The sequence below is a fragment of the Ceratotherium simum genome, chromosome 21 (genome assembly GCF_057802395.1).
Source record: "Ceratotherium simum simum isolate JZ-2026a chromosome 21, ASM5780239v1, whole genome shotgun sequence".
Lineage (NCBI taxonomy): Eukaryota > Metazoa > Chordata > Mammalia > Perissodactyla > Rhinocerotidae > Ceratotherium > Ceratotherium simum.
Genome location: NC_141920.1, coordinates 13,163,006 through 13,182,508, shown reverse-complemented (window position 1 = coordinate 13,182,508; position 19,503 = coordinate 13,163,006). Strand labels below are relative to the sequence as shown.

The 19,503-nt window shown below is 51.8% G+C and overlaps 1 protein-coding gene across 3 annotated transcripts in view; it reads right to left on the bottom strand.

Moving 5' to 3' along the window:
• The window catches only part of PREX1 (phosphatidylinositol-3,4,5-trisphosphate dependent Rac exchange factor 1), a 194,614-nt gene that overhangs the window by 76,740 nt on the left and 98,371 nt on the right, over positions 1-19,503 (bottom strand). For all 3 annotated transcript variants that reach the window (XM_087445135.1, XM_087445136.1, XM_004430543.3), the window contains exons 5-6: positions 18,124-18,225; positions 2,715-2,876 (exon numbers count right to left, since the gene is read on the bottom strand). In XM_087445135.1, coding sequence (XP_087301261.1) covers positions 2,715-2,876; positions 18,124-18,225 — 264 coding nt within the window. The remainder of the gene's footprint in view (positions 1-2,714; positions 2,877-18,123; positions 18,226-19,503) is intronic.

Genomic DNA, 19,503 nt, shown 5'->3' with positions numbered 1-19,503 from the left:
AAGTTACCAAGAAGAGCTTCAGAAACAAAGATCTGCAACCACTATCACTCACTCTGAAGTACACCCTTCGTCATACCGTCCCCTGGGGCTGTGACTGCCCATAGCATGAAGCCACTGCAAGTAGCTTCCCTGTTAAACATTATTTTTTCTAGCTAGCATGTATTATTTTCCCAAGTCACCTTGAGGATCAACCTGTATTTAAAAACTTTTCTACTGCGTGGAAAACCATCTCACATTTTCCAAAGAACATTTGTATTCCACACCTTATCCTCCAAATGACAGCAGGAGACAACTTCAGAGATATTATTACTACAACTAGACAAGTAGGGGGAAATGAGCCCCGGGGAGCAGAACAAACTTGCCTGAGGCAGCGAAGTCTGTATGTTGTAGGGCTGGGCCTCAGAGCCAGGTCCCTGTGCCTCAGTTTCCCCGTCTGTAAAACGGGGATCATAACAGCACCTCTCTTCGAATGCTGGAAACATGGAACAGGTGCTTGGTAATTGCCAGTGTTTCTTATTCTGGGTCACTTTATTTCCCACTGCGCCCAGAAACAGTGATCGAAATAAGGGCCATTCTCAAATTGTAGCTTTTTCAGGGTCAAAAAGGACCCCAAAGACCCTTAGTTCCTATTTCCCTGGGCCCTTACCGGAAGGAGGCATCTGGAAATTGCTTCTGCTTGGGCTGCCAAACTGCTTGCTCAATACCCTCTCCACAGGGGCCCACGTGAGAAATTTCTTTTCCAGCTGGTTGCCAGAAAACCCTCTGCCTTCCAGAACTACCCTTCTTCTTCCTTTTTGGACAATGAAAGTTAAGTAACTGAGGGGTCCTGTCCTTTTAACTCTGGCGGCCGGGAAGCTCAAAGCCCGAACAGGCAGATGTTCAAACATGTCCACTCCATCCGCTCTTTAGGCTGGCCCATTTGCTGAAAGCGGCCGTGTGACCCGCTTCCAGCCAACGAGATCAAAGCGGAAGTCGCTCTGGGGCTCCTGGGAAATGTCCTCCTCCCCCAGGGAGGGGAGCTCCCCCACACTGCCCTGCGTGCCCGTCTCCTCCTGCAGTGGACACAGGACGCCTGGAGCTGCTGCCGTCGTGGAGCCATGAGGGGATGGCCACAAGGACTGCAAGCAACTGATCGGAGCTCTGGCGTCACGAGGGTGAAATCAGAGTCCGCAGGGCACACATCCTAACTGATACACTTGAGTATCGGGCAATTTTCAGTTGCAAGGAACAGAAACCAAGCTACGTATTTTAAGCAGAAAGAAATGAGGGGCTTACTCAATCACTGGAGGGGCTCGAGGAGCCAGGAATCCAGGCCGAGGCTCCCAGAAAACCAAGGACACCGCAGCACAGGCCCTCCAGGGAGCCCCTGCCTCTGCCCCCGCTGAGGAAAGAGAATCAGACCACCAGCTGATGTGACGCTCCAGGAAAACACCGCCCGGGCTGCAGCCAGGCCCTGGGAAGCTGCGGCCTCAACTGGCAGCTACAGAGCCATCCTTCCTGCTAGATACGCACCACCAGCAACACAGCGGATGCCCCGTGCCCTGACTCTTGACACCCAGAAGCTGGAACCCGAGCCCGCTACTAACGTTACCACGGAAAGCCAGACACGACCACGGCTGCACTTTCCTGCAAAAACAGCACAAGGGTGGCCTCCGTCCCACCCCCGCCTTCCAAATCTCCAGCAGCTGGATCTGATCTTGGCTAATCACATCCCAAACCTGGGCGACAAGGAAGCCTGAGAAATGCAGCTCCTTGTCCTCCAGCCTCAGCCGGCAGGGAGGCCGAGCAGAAAGAGGGTGGGTCCTCGGCAAGCAGTAATCCTGAATACCCACTCCTCCCTGTGTTCCCTCCGCTCTGCGGCCAGGCCCTCAAGCTCGCAGCAATACGGTCACATTTAGGATTCACCAACACATGGAAAGGAAGTGGAAATCCCAAACACAGCAAGCGCCAAAAGATCAAAAAGGTCTAAGGCAGATGATTCAGAGAACAGTCTGTGTCTAAGACCCTTTCATCTTCATTCTGAATCTCCCATCCCAGCTGTATTTACTCGGATATGAATTTTTTTATTTATTCAGATTTTCCCATTTCCTTCTACAGATTTGTAGGAGAGCTCTAATAATTTAAGGAAGATGGGGAGGTTTAAGCAAACAAATTACACACCATCAGAAGATCTCAAGAATCCCATTTCCTAATAATCATGCTGACAGTAATATCAATATCTACCCTTTATTGAGTACCTACTATGTGCCAGGTATAGATGAGGAAACTCAAGTTCAGAGAAGTTAAGATATTTGTCTGAAGTCTCCCAACCAGGGAGTGTCAAAGCCAGAATTCTGTCCTGGAGTGGACCCTTCAACACAACCCTTCACTTTGGCATCAAGAGTTCAAAGGCCTGTGGACACCCGGCAGATAAGGCAACATGTGAAGAAAAATGGTTGGGGAATGGTGGGGACTGAGGAAAACTGGAGGCTCTAGTGGCTGTCACATGGAAAATGAAGACCCAGTGTCACCGATTTTTCAAGAGAAATTTGAAATCTAGAATTTTATGTGGACTTAATTGGAAAATAATTAAACAATTTTTTTTACAAGCACCATGGAGGCCAAACAAAACACACTGCAGGCCGCACCTGGTGCCCAGACAGGAGTCTGTCCCCGCAGCTGTGTCCCCCAGGGCCTGTCTCCAGCCCGGAATGCCCCTCCTGCCCCAGACGTACCTCCCAGCCCTCGATGTGGGACTGCAGCTGCTCCAGGGCCTCCAGCTTCTCCATCTGCCGCTTGGTCTCGTTGATGTTGGAGCAGACGGTCTTCATGGCCTGCAGGGCGCTCTGCACGGCGGGGTGGTCCGGGTGTTTGCCGGGGGTCCTCTTGGCCAGCTCCTGGGGCAGAGGCGAGGGCAGGGGTGAGAGACATCGGCCCAGAGGGGACCAAACACAGCCTCCGGTCACCCGGCTCTGAGCCACTTCTCAGCTCAGCTACATACAAACTGTGTGATCTGGGGCTGGGGAACATCACTCATTCATTCATTCATTCAATAAATGTCCCCTGAGCACTCCTCCACGGCAGGCAGTATTCTAGGGTCTGCGGATAAATTTGTTAATAAAACAGAAAAAGTCCTCACCTGAGGGATATGACATTCCAGTAAAGGAGATGGGCCAAAATAAAGAAAAACCAAGAATATATAACACAATATCAGGCGGTGACAAATACTATGAAGACAAATCAGAATGAGGGGCTGGAAGGTCTTGGCAAAGGAGGTGGTTCTTTCAAACAGGGAGGTCGGGGAAGGCCCCTCTGAGGAGGTGATTGCATAAAGCGAGGGAGGGAGTTCTGCAAAGATCTGGGGAAGGGCGTGCCTGGTAGAGGGAACAGCCAATGCAAAGGGTCAGAGGTGGGAGCACGAGTGGTGTGTAACAGGAAACAGTGAGGAGTGGGTGTGGCTGGAGCGGAGTAAATGAGAGAGAGAAAAAGAAAAAAGACAGAGAGATGGGTAGGTGAGGGCGGTGGCCACAGACACTGCCCCTTCCCGCCCCAGTTTTCTGTAAATGGGTATAAACAGTACCCCGCCTTCGCAGGGACATGGACGGGGCGTATGCAGTGGCCAGCGAGGCAGGCTCTCCACCCAGGAAACCTCTCCCACCATTTCTCACTCGTCTCAGCCTCACCGCAAGCACAGGCCAGAACATTCTAAAGGTCAGGCCAGTCTTAATCAAAGGGCCTCAGCCACATGGTAAGTGTGATAAAGAGAAGAACTGAGGAGGGAGGGACTAGCTGGGCCTCAAGACGTCAGGGATGGTTTTCAGGCCGAATCACTCAACCGACAGCACCGTGCCAGCAGAGAGAAGCGTCTTCAGTTATCTGACCAGACACGCCCAGCGGCTCCAGTGTCTCTCCATCTCTCTGCTCCCTCGGAAATCACAGACGTGACGCTCTGGTTCCGAGCACACCACACGTGGGTTCCAGGGCTGGCTCTGCCCCCGGGTAGCTTGGTGACCTGGAGCTAGTCACCCTCCATGCCCAGCCTCAGTTTCACCATCTGAAAACCAGCGATGATGAGGATGCTGGCAGTGAAGACGGCAGCAGTCAACTGAGCCCACACTCTGTGCTCGTGAGGGAGGCTCCACTATTATCCCACTTAACAGATGAGGAGACTGAGGCACACGGGGATGGCCCAGGGCCTCCAAGGAAGAGGGGGAATCTAAAACTAGATCTGAACCCGGCCATCTGGTCCTGCTCACAGTCATGGTGAGGGGTAAATCAGATACTGCAGAAAAAGCACCTCCATGGCGAAGTACGTACTCAGTAAGCACTCAATCTGTGTAGCCATCATCACTCTTGCTGTCGTGTGACAATACGTGTCACCTGGGACTGCGAGAGGCCATCTGCCACGCCAGGGTGCTGTTCTCAGCACTCCCTGCAGAAAACCAGCTTCAGAAACATCCCTGCCCTGTTTACTTCATTTCCGCCTCACGGCCCCGAGGCCCAGATGTTCTGCAACTTCAGGACACTGAGGGTTTGCTGAGTGCCTGCCGTGTGCCCAGGGACACGACAAAGCGGGAGCAAGGGGACGGGCGATGGAGCCTCTCCCTGGCCGCGGGCAATCCAGCTGGGAAAGGTGCTCCCCTGGGGAGAAGGGGGTCAGACAACAGCCCCCAGTGGTGGACGCTCTCGTGACAAATCAGAGAAGGGGAAGGGCAGTGTGACCCGAAGCAAGCCGGAAAGGCTCCAAGGAGGAAGTGAGCCGAGGCAGGCAGGCAGAGCTCTGCGTATAGGGGGACACACGTCCCCTTGTTCTTCACTCAGCAAACACCAGCTGAGCAACAGGTCTGCGCCTGAGCACTGGGGACTGACAGAGAACAAGGCAGCCCTCAGGGAGCCCACAGTCAAGAGGGGAATGGTGAAAAGTTAACTATTATCACTACCAGCAACAATAATAGCTAGGACTTAGTAAGCTAACCCTACATTCTTGTCTAGCTCACTTAATCCTCAAATCAATCCTATGAGGTAGTTCTTGTTATTATCTTCATTGGACAGATTTGAAAACTGAAGCACAGAGAGGTCAGGTCATCTGCCCGAGGTCACACAGCAGATCTGAACCTAACCTGTCTGGCTCCAGAGTTAGTGCTCTGAACTTCTATACTATTTACAACCTTCCAGATAGTTAAATAGGAATATTTTCCTCTCAAATAAATACATAATTTACATTAATTATTTATAAGTACTAACTGAAAAATAAGGCAAGTGGAGGGACAGAGAGGGAGGGAGTGCAGCAGTCCGAAATGGTCTCTCTGAGGAGACGGGCTTCCAGGTGGAGACTTGAATGAAGTGAGGGCATGGGCCGTACAAACACCACCTGTGGGAACAGCACTCCAGGCAGAAGAGCACAAGCAAAGGCCCCGAGGCAGCGAGAAGCAGCAGGAGGCCAGTGAGGCTGCAGCAGAGGGAGCGAGGAAGAAGGACGGGCCGAGAGGTCGGACACGCACGCCCAAGTCAGGTCACACGAGGCCATGGTGGGGTCTCTGGTTTCATCCAAGAGCCTGGGAGGTGATGGGGTTATGAGCTGAGGCCCGACACCACCCAACTAACTTACCCTTTAAAGGACCCGTCTGCCTGCCACGTGGAGGATACACTGGGGGGAACATTAAATGAATGCAAAAGCAGGAAGACCGGCTAGTGGCTACTGCAGCTGTCCAGGCAAGAGATGCCAGAGGCTTGAACCAGGAAGCTCTGGGCCCCATTCATTCATTCACCCATCCATTCACTCATTCATCCATCCATCCATCCATCCACCAGTGAGGCCTCCCGTGTACCTGGCCCTATGCCAGGCCCTCTCTCGGGGACACAGATGACACAGACGCTGCCCAAGCCCTCCTGGAGCTGACAGCCTGGTTGTAGGCGTGTCCACAGATAACATTACAAGACTGTGACTTAGGACCAGGAAGTGACGTCTGATCAACTAGGATCACAGCTTATCTATGATTATCTACCAACTATGATCACAGGTCAACTGATGACCTATGATCAACTCGCCAAAGCGCCCTAGTCTCACGCTCCATAAACAAGTGGTTTTGAGCACCCGGACCTCTGTCAGACCAACCAAGGCCCGAGCGGGGAGTGCGGCCAGCTGGCTATCCATTTCCCCCAGTGAGCAGGGACAGAGGCTCAACCCCCAACCCGTATCCAGCATCCCCTCCTGCTAAAGCAGGGGTCAATGACAGCCTGGGGACCAAGGCCGACCCACCCCGGTTTCAGTAAATGGTTTTACTGGCCCCCAGCGTGCTCATCCTCTTCCAGGTCGCCCGTGTGCTTTCGCCTCTGACGGCAGAGTGGCGTCCCGCGACAGAGACCACATGGCCCGCACAGCCCAAAATATTTACTATCTGGTATCTTTGAAGGAAGAGTTTGCTCATCCCTGGTCAAAAGCAACAGAACAGATTTTTAGCTGAGCACGAGGCCACCCAGAATAAAGACAACCCTCCCCGCCCGCCGGGATACCAGGTTCTGGTCACAGGATGTGGGCAGAAGGGATGCATGCGACTTCCATTTCCCCTTCCCTTTTCCTTTCCCCTCTTCCCGGGCTGGCATGTGGGCGTGGGGCGAGCAGCTGAGACCCGGGCGGTGAGGGCCACAACCCAGGGGTGCCGGAACCTGGGCCTCACAGCATGCGGCCACCACGCTCCCCCTGGACTGCCTTGTACAGAAATAAACGTGAAGTCACTGTTATTCGGGGTCCCCATCACTGCACTAAAATATATCCTAATACACTTGACAGAGAGGAAGCTGAGGTGGACCCAAAGGGGAGGTCACCAGCCCAAGGCTGCAGGTTGCTAAATGATAGAGCCAAATTCAAACCCACACGGTCTAGGTCAGAGCCCACACTCCTAACCCCTGCTCCGTGCTTCTCCAGCCTGTGTCTTGGAATCCCGCCTCTGCCCCCCTCCCTCCCCCACCAAGTGGGAACCCTCACCTCTCTTATTCTTGAAACTAAAACCTGCTGGGCCTGTCACAGCCTGGGAGGCACAGCCTCCACATCTCAAACCTCCAGAGGCTGGGATTTCCATGATCCTCCTCGGATGGGTTCCCTGCGGGGCTGCCAACACCCAGCAGCTGGTGAAAAGGAGAAAGAGGTTGTTTCCTTTTCCCATCTGGCTGTCCCACGTCTACTCCTGCCCTGGGTCAGTGCTGGGCATGGAGAATCGAAACTGAGCAGGATCTCCCAGCCAGGCCCCTGGCTGGGCCAAAAACAAAGGGAAAGTACTGGCTGTGGTGTCTCGGTTCACAAGGGAGTGCTGGCTCCACTCTGCTAAGCCACGAACTGAGAACCCAGTTCTGCCTCTGGGCCTTTGCACTTGCTGTTCCCTTTACTGGCACATTCCTTCTCCAAATCTTAAGAGGCAGGACAGGGGCTGGCCCAGTGGCACAGCGGTTAAGTGCGCACGCTCTGCTTCAGCGGCCCAGGGTTCACAGGTTCAGATCCCAGGCGCAGGACCGACGCACCGCCTGTCAAGCCATGCTGTAGCGGCGTCCCATATAAAGTGGAGGAAGATGGACATGGACGTTAGCCCAGGGCCAGTCTTCCTCAGCAAAAAAGAGGAGGTTTGGCATCAGATGTTAGCTCAGGGCCTATCTTCCTCACACACACACAAAAAAAGAGGCAGCACAGTACTGGCGTCAAGATAGGCAGACAGATCAAAGGAAAAGAACTGAGAGTCCAGAAATAAATCCTTATATTTATGGTCAACTAATTCTCAACAACGGTGCAAAGACAATTAAACGGGGAAAGAATAGTCTTTTCAAGTAATGGTGCTGGGACAACTGGGAATCCACATGCACAAGAACGAAGCTGGCCCCTTCCTCACACTGTGCACAGAAAATTAACTCAAAATGGATCCCACACCTAAATGTCAGCGCTGAAACTATGAAACTTTTACAAGAAAACATACGAGCAAATCTTCATGATCATAGGTTAGGCAAAGCCTTCTTAGATATGACATCAAATGTACAGGCAACTAAAAAAATCAGATAAACTGGACTTCATCAAAATTAAAAACGTTGCGCTTCAAAGGACTATAAAGAAAGTGCGAAGATAATCCAGAGAATGTGTAAGTTATATATCTGACAAGAGACTTGTATCTGGTATACATAAAGAACTCTTACAACGTAACAACAAAAAGACAAATAACTTGATTAAAAAATAAGCAAAGGACTTGAATAGGCATCTCTCCAAAGAAGACATACAAATGGCCAATAAGCTCATGAAAACATGGTCAATATCATCAGTCATTAGGGAAACACAAAACAAAACCACAATGAGATACCTCTTCACACCCACTAGAATGGCAATAATGAAAAAGACGAACAATAACAAGTGTTAGTGAGAACGTGGAGAAGCTGGAATCCTCATGCACTGCTGGTGGGAATACTAAATGGGGCAGCTGCTTTGGAAAACAGTTTGGCAATTCCCTAACGACACCTGGATCTAGCTGTACCTGAAATCATCTATCCGTGTACTTTTCAGTTATGTGAGCCCATTTTTTTATTAAGCCTATCTGAACTAGTTTTTCCATCCCTTGTATTTGAAAGAATCCCTACTGCTTCACAATCCCAGAGAGACAGCGAGGACTCGGAATTCCAAAAACGTCCCAGTCAGTCCCAGACAAGTATAAAATCTGGGTTATCTTCAAAGTTAATGGGAACTTGAACTGCACTAACAAAGGTCTAACATGCAAAAGGAGGGAGGGGAGGGGGCTCCTGACAATTCCGAACTGACGCTATCTTAATAAGTTAGAACAGAGCCAAGCTCAAAGGAGACAGACTATGGTGCTGAAAACCCCAGAATCCACATCCAAAGTGGAACAGCCACATGAACTTACAAGGCTCAGCCCAGAAAAGAGTATTTCTGGAAGGAGCCCAAAGGCTGCTTGCTAAGCATCTTGGGAGGACTACACGACGAAGCGGCAGCCCACTGGGTGTGTAAGACCTCAGAGGGTGCAGTCTGGACCAGGCAGCAGGCAACCGTTTGCCGAGTTAATCCGTTCTTTCTCACAAAGTGGGCTGCCATATACAGTAGTGAGTTCCCCACCACCAGAGGTATCAATAACCGATTCAGGCCCACTCATGCTTTATCCCAACTCAAACAGCATGGCAGAGCATGAAACTGGAAAGCCTCGTGGTCAGGAGAATGGGTTCTGGGAGAGGAGCCACCTCTCCCCCACTTCTCCGCTGTGTGACCTCGTCACCCCTCTGCACACCTGTGAAACGGGAGCAGTCACCTCCTAAGGCTGTTGCAAGGATCAAAGAGAACAGGGAATGTAAAAGTCTTGGTCAGCAGTAAGGTCATGAAATTCATCATCATCATAATTATTTCCATAGTAATGACAGCGCTTATATTTATATTTATTATTATTTCTATGTAGTAATAATAATAGTAAAAGTAGTAGTCATGGTAGTAACCATAATAGCTGGCATTTGAGTACTCACTATGTGCCAAGCACTGTTCCAAACTTGAATTTATTAAGTCATTTCATCCTCAACTCACCCCAGTGAAGTAGGTACTATTATTATCTTCACTCTACAGGTGAGGAAACTGAGGCACAGGGAGGTGAAGCCTCCTGCCCGAGGCCACAGAACTAGAAAGCAGGGCCTGGGAGACACTTAACCACATCCACAGGCCCCTCCAGACACAGTAACGGTAGGAGATGAACACCCCCAAAAGCCTTAGAACACCTCAGAACACAGAACGTCTGAGCAGTGGCAGGCCCTGGGGATTCCTGAAAATAACTGAGGGCAGAGAAGGGAGGGGGTGCGCCCGGGGCCGCCCTGCGAACATGCAGCGGAAGCCCCTCCAGAGCCAGGCTGGGTGGCCTTCCCCCGACATCCGCCCGCAGGCCCATGTGGTGTCGCACGCGGGGCCTGAGGTGAGGGCTTCCTAGAAGAGAGGATGTCAGGGCAGAGGATTCGGTGCTTCCGCAGGTGCTCATCCCCCTCGTGCTCCTCCATTCACACTTACCAAAAGGGTGCCCACTGTGCCGGCTCCGAGCAGCCCCCTCGTGCCCCCATAGGCGTGGGCCCTGTCCACAGTGAGGCCACAAGAGGACAGCCCGGGGCCGAGGCCTCAAACTCCAGGCAAACCGGGAGCAAACAAACATGGCTGTAGCAAACTCCTCCTTCCTTGCTCAGCCTTGCTCGAGGCCAGAAAAGGAGAAGAGCAGAGGGCCCAGAGGAAGAGGAGGCGAGGGCCGAGGAGGAGCAATGAGGAGAGAGGGAGGCGATGCGGCAGAGACCCACTGTTCTCACCTGCCCCTCTCTCGGGTCCCAGGGTCCAAGAGAGGCTGGCCCCGGCCCCACTCCCAGTGCGGATTTGTGACCCGGAGCCCTCCATCCTCCAGCCACAGCTGCCAGCCCAGAAGAACATGTGACCCCGGCCGACCCCACAAGCCCGCCCTGGGACTTCCAGTGGATGGTAGGGAAAGACATGCTCTCTTTTCCCTGGGTGGCTGCAGTGGTCAGACACGGGTCTGAGGCTGCTGAAGGCTACGTGGCCCCATGAGAAAAGAGCCTCTTGAGAACAGGAGAGAGGAGAGGAAAACAGAGCCAAGAGAAGGGAAGAGCCTGAGGCTGGATGACATCATCTGAGCTCCTGGATGCAGCTATGCCTGAAGACATACCTAGTTGGGATCTTCTCTGTTTTCTTTTCTTTTGAACAAGCAAGTTTAAATTAGGTTTTCAAAGGTTACAAAAATGGTCATGAAACAATAAGTTAGGTTTTTAGTCACTTTGGCAAGCAGAAGCATAAGAAGATGGATCCATAAAACTACAGTGTAAAAACAAAGCTGGATTTGGCCCTGGAAGAAGTGACAATACCATTACACACTGTGACTGGGGGTTGGTGGAGGCCCAAAAGGAGACATGGAGGTTGGAAAGCCATACTGTCCTTTCCACAAAAGAAAAAGGCAGCCCATGGGGGTGGGGGTGTCACTAACGGGGGCTGGACCCAATGGAGCACACCCACTTTCTGGGGACACTGCAGCAGCCAGCTCCAGGAGGGGCTGATCCTGCACCCAACTCCTGGCTCTGTCCACAGACGGCTCACCTTAAAATTCCACACCCTGCACTCCCAAGTCCAGGCTCCACAGAGACATGCTCTAGAGGAGAGGGTAAAGTTGTGAGAGATAATGATGGTGATGCTGGTGGTGGTGGTAGCTATAAATTGCAATTTAATAGAAGCAAAAAAAAAAAATGGAATACAGAAAAAAACAAAAAAACTAAAACTACACAAAATAAAGCAGGTAAGGGGGGAAAAAAGCACGAAAAAAGAGGACAAATAAAATTCAAAAAGAATGATGGTAGAAACAAGTTCAAACATATCAATAAACACAATAAATATAAGTGGACTAAACTCTCCTGTTGGAAGATAGAGATCTTGACTGATCAGATTTTAAAATTTTAGCTTTATGCTGTTTATAAAATAAATACCTAAAATCTAAAGACACAGAATGACTGATAATAAAAGGATGAAACAAGATATATCATGAAAATACTAATCAAAAGAAACCCATTATAGTTGCATTAATATTAGACAAAATAGACTTTGAGACAATAAAAATAGCTAATACTTACTAAGCACTTATAAGCACTTTACAGGTATTATTTCATTTAATCTTCACCATGACTCATGACTAAGGCACTATTTGACAAAAGAGGAAACTGAGACACAGAGAGCTTAAGTCACTTCTCAAAGAGGCAACACTACTAAGTGCAGGGGTTGGAATGGATAAAAATAAAAGTCACACAACACTAGACGAGCTAACATTTACCAAGCATGACTATCTACCTAGTAATATGCACCGTGTTCTCATGCGTCTTCTAATGCATTGTCTCATCCAATCTTTGCAGCAAGCCTGGGAGGCAACACCACCCCCATTTTACAGGTGGGGAAATGGAGGCACAGAGCGGATCAGCAACTTGCTCTTGGTCACACAGCTAGGGGGAGGTGGATTTCCGTATCAGACCCTTAACCACACGGAGCGTGGCAGGAGGCAGAACGTGGGCAAGACTCCCCGGAAGGGCGATCTGGGAAGGCTCCTTGGAAGACAGGGTACGGGAGCTTGCTTCTGAGAGGAAGAAGTGAGAGCAGGTCTCCCTCCCTGAGGGAGGGGTGCCTCATCCCTCGAGCTGTTGTTGCTCACCACACAGGAAAGAGCCTGCATCGAGGCTGGTGCGGGCTGGGGTGCTGGAGCAGCCGTGAACAAGGTGTCAGTGCTCAGCCCGAGAGGCAGGATGGCAGGTGGGCACTGTGGTTGGGGGAGGAGGGGAACTGGGGCAGAGGGGCCACAGTGAAGACAGCTCTGACTTCCTGTCCCTCCTCAGCAAGACGGTGACAGTGCCAGATCCCCAGCAGGCGAGGAGCTCATTTCATAACATCAGAGTCAGACAAGAACTCCAAAGAAATGACCCAAAGCATCCAGAATAATATAGAAAGAACTCAGGCAAATCAATACGAAAGACAACCACGCAACAGAAAACGGGCAAACGATGTGAAAAGGCGATTCTCATTAAATGCACCCACTGCCACCGCCACTGCCCTGGTCCAGCCATCTCCCACCCGGATCACTGAAGTCAACCCCTCCCTGGTAGCCCTGCCTCCACCCTCAGCATCCCAGTCCATTCTTCACACACAGCTCGTCAGAACCAAGTCAGATCCTCTCCCTCCTCTGCTCAAAACTTTCCCACAGCATCCACCTCACTCGGAGAAGACAAAGACCCCACAACGGCCCACAAGGCCCTGCATAATCTGGCCCTATCACCTCACTCTCCCACTCTCTCCCTCACATCCTCCTCTCTGGTTCACACTGGCCTCCTCCCTGTTCCTTAGACACGTTCCTGCCTCAGGACCTTTGCACTGGCTGTTCTGTCTGTCTGGAAGATTCTTCCCCCAGGCACCTGTATGGCCCCCTTCCTCGCCTCCTCCAGGTCTTTGCTCAAATGTCACGTTCTCAGTCCATCCCTCCTGGCCCTTACTAACCCTCTTAGCCTGATACATTTTTTTCCACAGCACCCATTCCATCTAAACAAACATACACACTTCCTGTTCATTCATCTGTCGTCTGCCTCCCCCAGGAGAACGTCAGAACACAGAAAGGGCTTCGGGTAGTTTTTGCTCACTCTGTATCTCCAGCACCTAGAACAATGCCCGACACATAAGAGTTGCTCAATAAATTGTCGGTGAATGAATGAACGGTTCAAAAACCCCAGACCCCGCAGCACCAATGGTGGCTCTCTCCGGGAGGTAATCAGGAAGACCCAAAGGGATTTGCTAAGAAAGTACTGCTCTCACCGTGAGTCACTGTGTTTTAGCGTGGTCCTCTCCCCTCCCCACCCCACCACCCCACATCAAGTTTTCTCCTGTGCCACAGAAAATCCTCTGGAGAGCTGTGAGTGGCACACGTCCCACGCTCTGCGAAGCTCGCCACTCCCCAGCCACCCCCTGCACCAAGAACTGACGCCAACGCTGCCTGGTGAAGGACCATGATAGAGAGACAACAACGGAACCGCAAGGTCCTCACACCGAGCGTGGGTGACAGCTGCATCCCCCACAGACAGATGTGGGAGGTGCGGGAGATACCGGAGACTGGGCAGGGCCCCAGGGCTCTACCCTGAGCACCATTCTGCAAAAAGCCTCCCTGACACAAACCCACTGGAGCAGCTGTCCCAAAAGGACGGCTCCCAGGACGTGCCCTGCTTGGCCCCGGGATGTCTGCCAGGGCCATTTATGGAGACGGGGATGAGGGGGTGGGGGGGGGGAGACAGGTCTGGGGGACGGGAGAGCCAGGCACTTAACCGTGGACCTGTCAGGTAAGAGACGCCTGGTAGACATCCAAGTGGAGAAGCTAGGTGGCCGGAGAACAAGTCTGGAGCTCAGGTGAGACGTCCAGGCTAGAAGTCATCAGCACAGAGATGGGGCTTAAAGCCACGGGAACGTCCACACAGAAACTGTGCATGGAAGTTTGTAGCAGCATTATTCCTAACAGCCAGAAAGTGAAGACAACCCAAATGTCCATCAACTAACTGATGAATGGATAAACAGAACGTGGTGTCTCCCTACACTGGAATGTTATTCAGCCATAAAGAGGGATGAAGTTGTGATACAGGCTATAATGTGGATGAGCATTGAAAACACCGGGCTAAGTGAAAGAAGCCAGACATATTATACGATTCAGGCTACATATTATATGATTCCATTTATATGAAATGTCCAGAATAGGCAAATTCATAGAGACAGGAAGTGGACGAGTGGTTGCCAGGGGTCTGGGGGGAGGAGGGAAAAGGGAAGTGACTGCTAATGGGTCCAGAGTTTCTTTCGGGGGTGATGAAAATGTTCTAAAATTATTGTGGTGATGGTTGCACAACTTTTAAAAACACTTTAAAAAAAAAAAAAAAAGGCCACGAAGTGGATGAGGCCGCCACGGAAGCAAGTCTAGATTGACAAAAGGTCCAAGGACGAGGCCTGGGGTCCACCGACACTTAGAGGTGGCGAAGGCGAGGAACAAAGGAGGCTGAGAAAAAGGGGCCAAAGAGGAAGGAGGTAAAGGGAGCTGGGGGCAGCTGCCTCCTTCAGACAGACGCCCCGCCAGCATGCCCCGTGCCATTACGCAGCAGGCCCTCGTGGGGCCCACTCCAAGACGGGAAGCTCCGAGGGGCAGGCACCGGGTCTGTCCTGTCCAAACTGTGGGTCCTGAGCTGTGACAGCAGCTGGTGTAGACTAAGAGCCCCAAGAGGATCTGCGCATCGCCAGGGAACAACAAAAAGGGCAGTGACAGCCGTCCCCTCGGGTACCCGCCATGTGAGCGCCAGGGGCATCACCCCAAACCTGAATCACTTCCCGGGAAACGTCAATGGAAAACTCAACAAAGCCTGAAAATGCCAACTGTCTATCCCCGGCCTGGGCTGGAGGCTGAAATAGAATGTTCCAGCTATTCTTAGGTAATGTTCAAGTTCAGCTTTTTGGGGCTGTTCCCAAAGAGGCTTTCCTGCTCGCCTCTTGCCCCCTCCCACCCAGGCTCCTCGACCCTGTTCGCCTACTCGATTCGGAGGTCAGCTCACACGAGGAGGCTCAGAGGGCCACAGGGACATCTGCGAGGGCGTCAGAATTGGAAGGGCCGGGGGGAGGATGGAGCGCCTGGGCTCAGCTGCCCCAAGCTCATGGGATCGTCTTTTAAAATCCACTGGAAAATGTGACAGCAAGGAGGAACTCGGGCGGGGTATGAAGAGCTCCCCTCAGTCCAGCTGTTCTCTGATGCAAACGTTCCAGCTGTGGGTGCCAAAGACTGGGACACTGAGCGATTCTGTCAGGCAGGGAGCGTGGCATGTCCCCACAGGAATCTAAGGCCCTGCGGCTGCTCCCCAGTGCTCTCTGAGCCCCCGATAAACACAGCTGGAGGCCGAGGAAACGTGCCTGTAAACAGCATTTGGTCGGGAGGGAAACCCACAGCCGGCTTCATCACTCTTTCCTGTGGACAGCTATTCCTCTGTGGGTCGTCGGCTGGTTCTGTCCCCCTCTCTGTTCTCCTGGGAATCCAGAGCCCAGGAATCCCGCCAGACCAAACTGTGACCCCGGGGGCTGAGCAGCCTCGGAAACGCCTGGGCCTCACGTCAAGAGCTCAGAGTCCACCCGTACACACCGTCCAGCCCCACTGGTCGGTAAAATACGTTACAGAAACTGCCCCTCCAAGTGCCCACTGGGACCCCAGACTTTCCCAAGATCCAGAAACCAAAAGGTTAACACTAGGGACCTCAGCTGGGTCTGGGGCAAGAGCTGGCGGTTCTTCTAATGCGTCAGACGTTCAAGGTCTTGAAACCCAGGAAGGAAGGAGCAGACCAGCCACTGAGACACGAAATACAAGGCCACTGACTTTCCCAGAGCCCCACTTAGGGAACTGAGAAGGTCAGCATCCCTGACACCCAGGTACTCTGGCAGCCTAATTCCCCAAAGTGCTCCTCAACAGGCAGTGTGGCCTAATGGTTAGGGGGCGGAACTCTAGAATCAGACTGCCCAGGTTCAAATCATGGTTCCTCCTGCTTACCTGATGCGTGGCCTTGAACAGGCCACTTCTATTTTCTGTGCCTCAGTTGCCTCATCTCTAAAATGGGGCTAATCACAGTGCCTACCTCATCCAGTTCCTCTAAGAATTAAGTGAATAAATGTTTAATCATCATAACAATCCGATCATTACTATTAACACAAACTCTGCAGTACAGATGAGAAACTGGGGCACAGGCAAGTAACCTTCCCAAGGTCACACAGCCAGCAAACGGCAGACTCAGACAGCCCGTGGACGCAAACCTGGCTCTAATCCAGGGGTCAGCAAATTTTTTCTGTGAAGGGCCCGATAGTAAATATCTTAGGCCCTGCTGGCCACATCCAGTCTCCGTCGCATATTTTTCTTTGTTTGTTTTTTGGGTTTTTTTAAATAACCCTTTAAAAAATGTAAACACCATTCTTACCTCGGGGGATATACAAAAACAGGCCACGGGCTGGATTTGGCTCACAGGCCACAGTTCTGCCAGAACTGCCCTAAACCACTCCAGAACCCACCTCTTAAATGCTGGCAACTAATTCAAGTCTGGAAAACACACCAAAAAGATCCAATGAAGTGCATCTGCAGTCTAATTCAGTCCACAGGGTGCCAATGTACGAGTGTCACCTGGGGCTTCTTCCGCTCCAAGGCGGAGAGCTGAGCTATGTCCGGCACTCCCGGCACCTGTGTGGGGATCAAACTGCTGCCAGAACACCTGCAGAAGGTCCTCTGCGGTCCCTGGGAGGGACAAACAGCAGCAGGCCAGAGGAGGCGCAGGGAGAGCTGGGTCCCACCACCCATGGCTGCACGTTACAGGCCTGTGTGCACAGGCAGAGCGGGTGGCCCCAGGGAGGGTCAGTCCAGCTCCAAGGCTCAAGTGTCACCGACTGCCTCTAGCAAAGTCAAGGTCAAGAATTCCCTAGTACTCTTCCCCTCCCCTCTCCCTTCCAGTTCATGGAGCAAGGATACAAGCTGCCCCAGCTAAGAGCAGGTGCGTGAATGAGGCACCACCAGCCAAATTAATCCACCAGCAGGGACCCCAAGGAACAGCTGTCAGACGGGAGGCCTTCAGGATGGGGCCAGAGCAGGCTCGGGCCAACAGCGCCATCTCCAAGGATAACAACCCTGGGCTGAGAACAGCGGATGGTGGCACAGCCATCCACCCAGCTGGGAATCTGCCCAGAAGCCGCCTCTGCAGCTCACAATCAAGACTTCTTGGGTCCCCACACGAGCAGCATGTCTCCCCTGGTCTGCCTGACCAAGACCAAGTCAAAGGCGCTGGGCAGGGAAGGAGACGGCAGGCGGGTGGATGGCTGTTGTCTGCCCACTCAGTATCTGCCCCCTCTTCCACAAATAGCCCAGATTTTGATGAAGGGGTCCCTCCATCCTCCTTACTAGATGTTGGCCTGTGAGATCCAGTGATTGGTTGGAGGCTGGAGCACATGACACAAGTCTGTGCCAATCAGAGCTCGCTGGCTCAGAGTGATGGGTTCAGGGGTGGAACACCTGACTGTGATCTCAGCCAATCAGAATACAACACTGCCCTGCTCACCGTCATTGGCCCACATCTCAGCCAATCAGAGCACAACACTACCCAGCTCACAGTGACTGGGTCGGGGGTAAAGCCAGGTCCAAGCAGATGGGGGAGGATAAACAGCACAAGCAAAGGCTTCGTGTAATCAGGTCAAGTTAAAGCGCGTGACTCGGGCCCAGGCCATTCAGAATATCACCTTCCCCTGGCCACAGATGGCCTTTTGTCAGAGCTACTAGCACAGAGGGTCACTCTCCCACCGTCCTTGAACTTGAGAGGGGGTAAGGCCAGAGAACCACAGCCAGCTGCTGCCACGGTGAAAACAAAGCTGAGCGGTGGAAAGCAGAACCGAGCAAAGGAGCAAGAGGCCAGGTCCTGGTGTGGATGCAGCCCAGCCCAGAGCCGGCACTGCCCCCAGACTTCTCAGCTGTGAAATAATGCTTTGCTTTTTGCATAAGCAGGCAGAGCAGGGCTTCCTGTCACTCCGAATCTGGGGAAAGGAGTCGGGGGAGCTCTCACCTTGAGGAGGAGGGGGTACTTGCAGATCCTCTGAATCGGAGACAGCAGGTAGCCCTCCAGAGGGATGTCCGTGGTCTTCCGGCCTCCCAGAAGCATGCAGCTCTGCAAAGGACAGGAGACCTTCATGAGAACTCGCCCAGGAAGGCACAGGGATCTGGCCACCCTCCAATAACCACACGAGGCACTCTCAACACGCGGCTACAGACAATCACTTTGGAAGCAATTTGGCAACATCTAGCAGAGAAGGAAACGTGAATATCCTACAACCCAGCACAAAGCCTAGGTCAGGGGCTGGCAAACTGTGGCCTGTGGGTCAAATCCTGCCTACGCCCTATTTTTTTTTTATTAAATTTTCAATTTTAATTTTTTAATTAAAGTTTTATTGGAAGACAGCAGTCTGTGGCTGCTTCAAGCTACAATGGCAGAGCTGAGCAGTTGTAACAGAGACCGTATAGTCGCAAAACCTAAAATATTTACTGTGTGGCCTTTTACAGAAAAGTTTGCCAACCCCTGGTCTACAGAAACTTTCACATATATGCACCGGGACACAGGAACATGGCCACTCAAAACTGCCCTGTTTGGAAGAGCAAAAATTGGGAAGCAATTTTTAATATCCACCAACTGGAGAACGGAAAAGTAAGTTTGCAGCAGATTTACACAATGATACACTACACAGTGGTGAAAATGGGAGAACTAAAGCCACACACAGCAACACGGATGAACCTCAAAAACATATTCTTGAGCAAAAAAGAAAACCAAAAGGATATGCATGGTATGAAGCCATTTACATAAAGCTTTTAAAGACACGCAAAACAAAACTAGGCATTGTTGGGCCAGCCCCGTGGCATAGCGGTTTAAGTGCACACGCTCTGCTGCTGGCGGCCTGGGTTTGGATCCCGGGCGTGCACCGACGCACCGCTTAGGCCATGCTGTGGCGGCGTCCCATATAAAAGTGGAGGAAGATGGGCACAGATGTTAGCCCAGGGCCAGTCTTCCTCAGCAAAAAGCTAACATGGATGTTAGCTCAGGGCTGATCTTCCTCACCAAAAGAAAAAAAAAAAAACACTAGGCATTGTTTCTGGAGAACATATCTGTAGTAAAATATAAAGTCATGCATGGGAAAGAAATGTACTAATCACACATCTGTGGTCTCCCACCATGCCCCTCACAGTCCTGGGTCCCTAGGGCTCACTGTGTGCGCAATGTATGCATGAATGAATTGATGAATTAATGAATGAACTGCCAGCACATCCAGCAATGAAAGGGTCTCAGCCTTCCTCCTCAACACCATGCCAGCAGACTGGAAATGAAACAGAACTCTTGGGAAAAGGGATTCCCATTCTATCATTCATTCATTCATCCATTCCACAAATACACCTT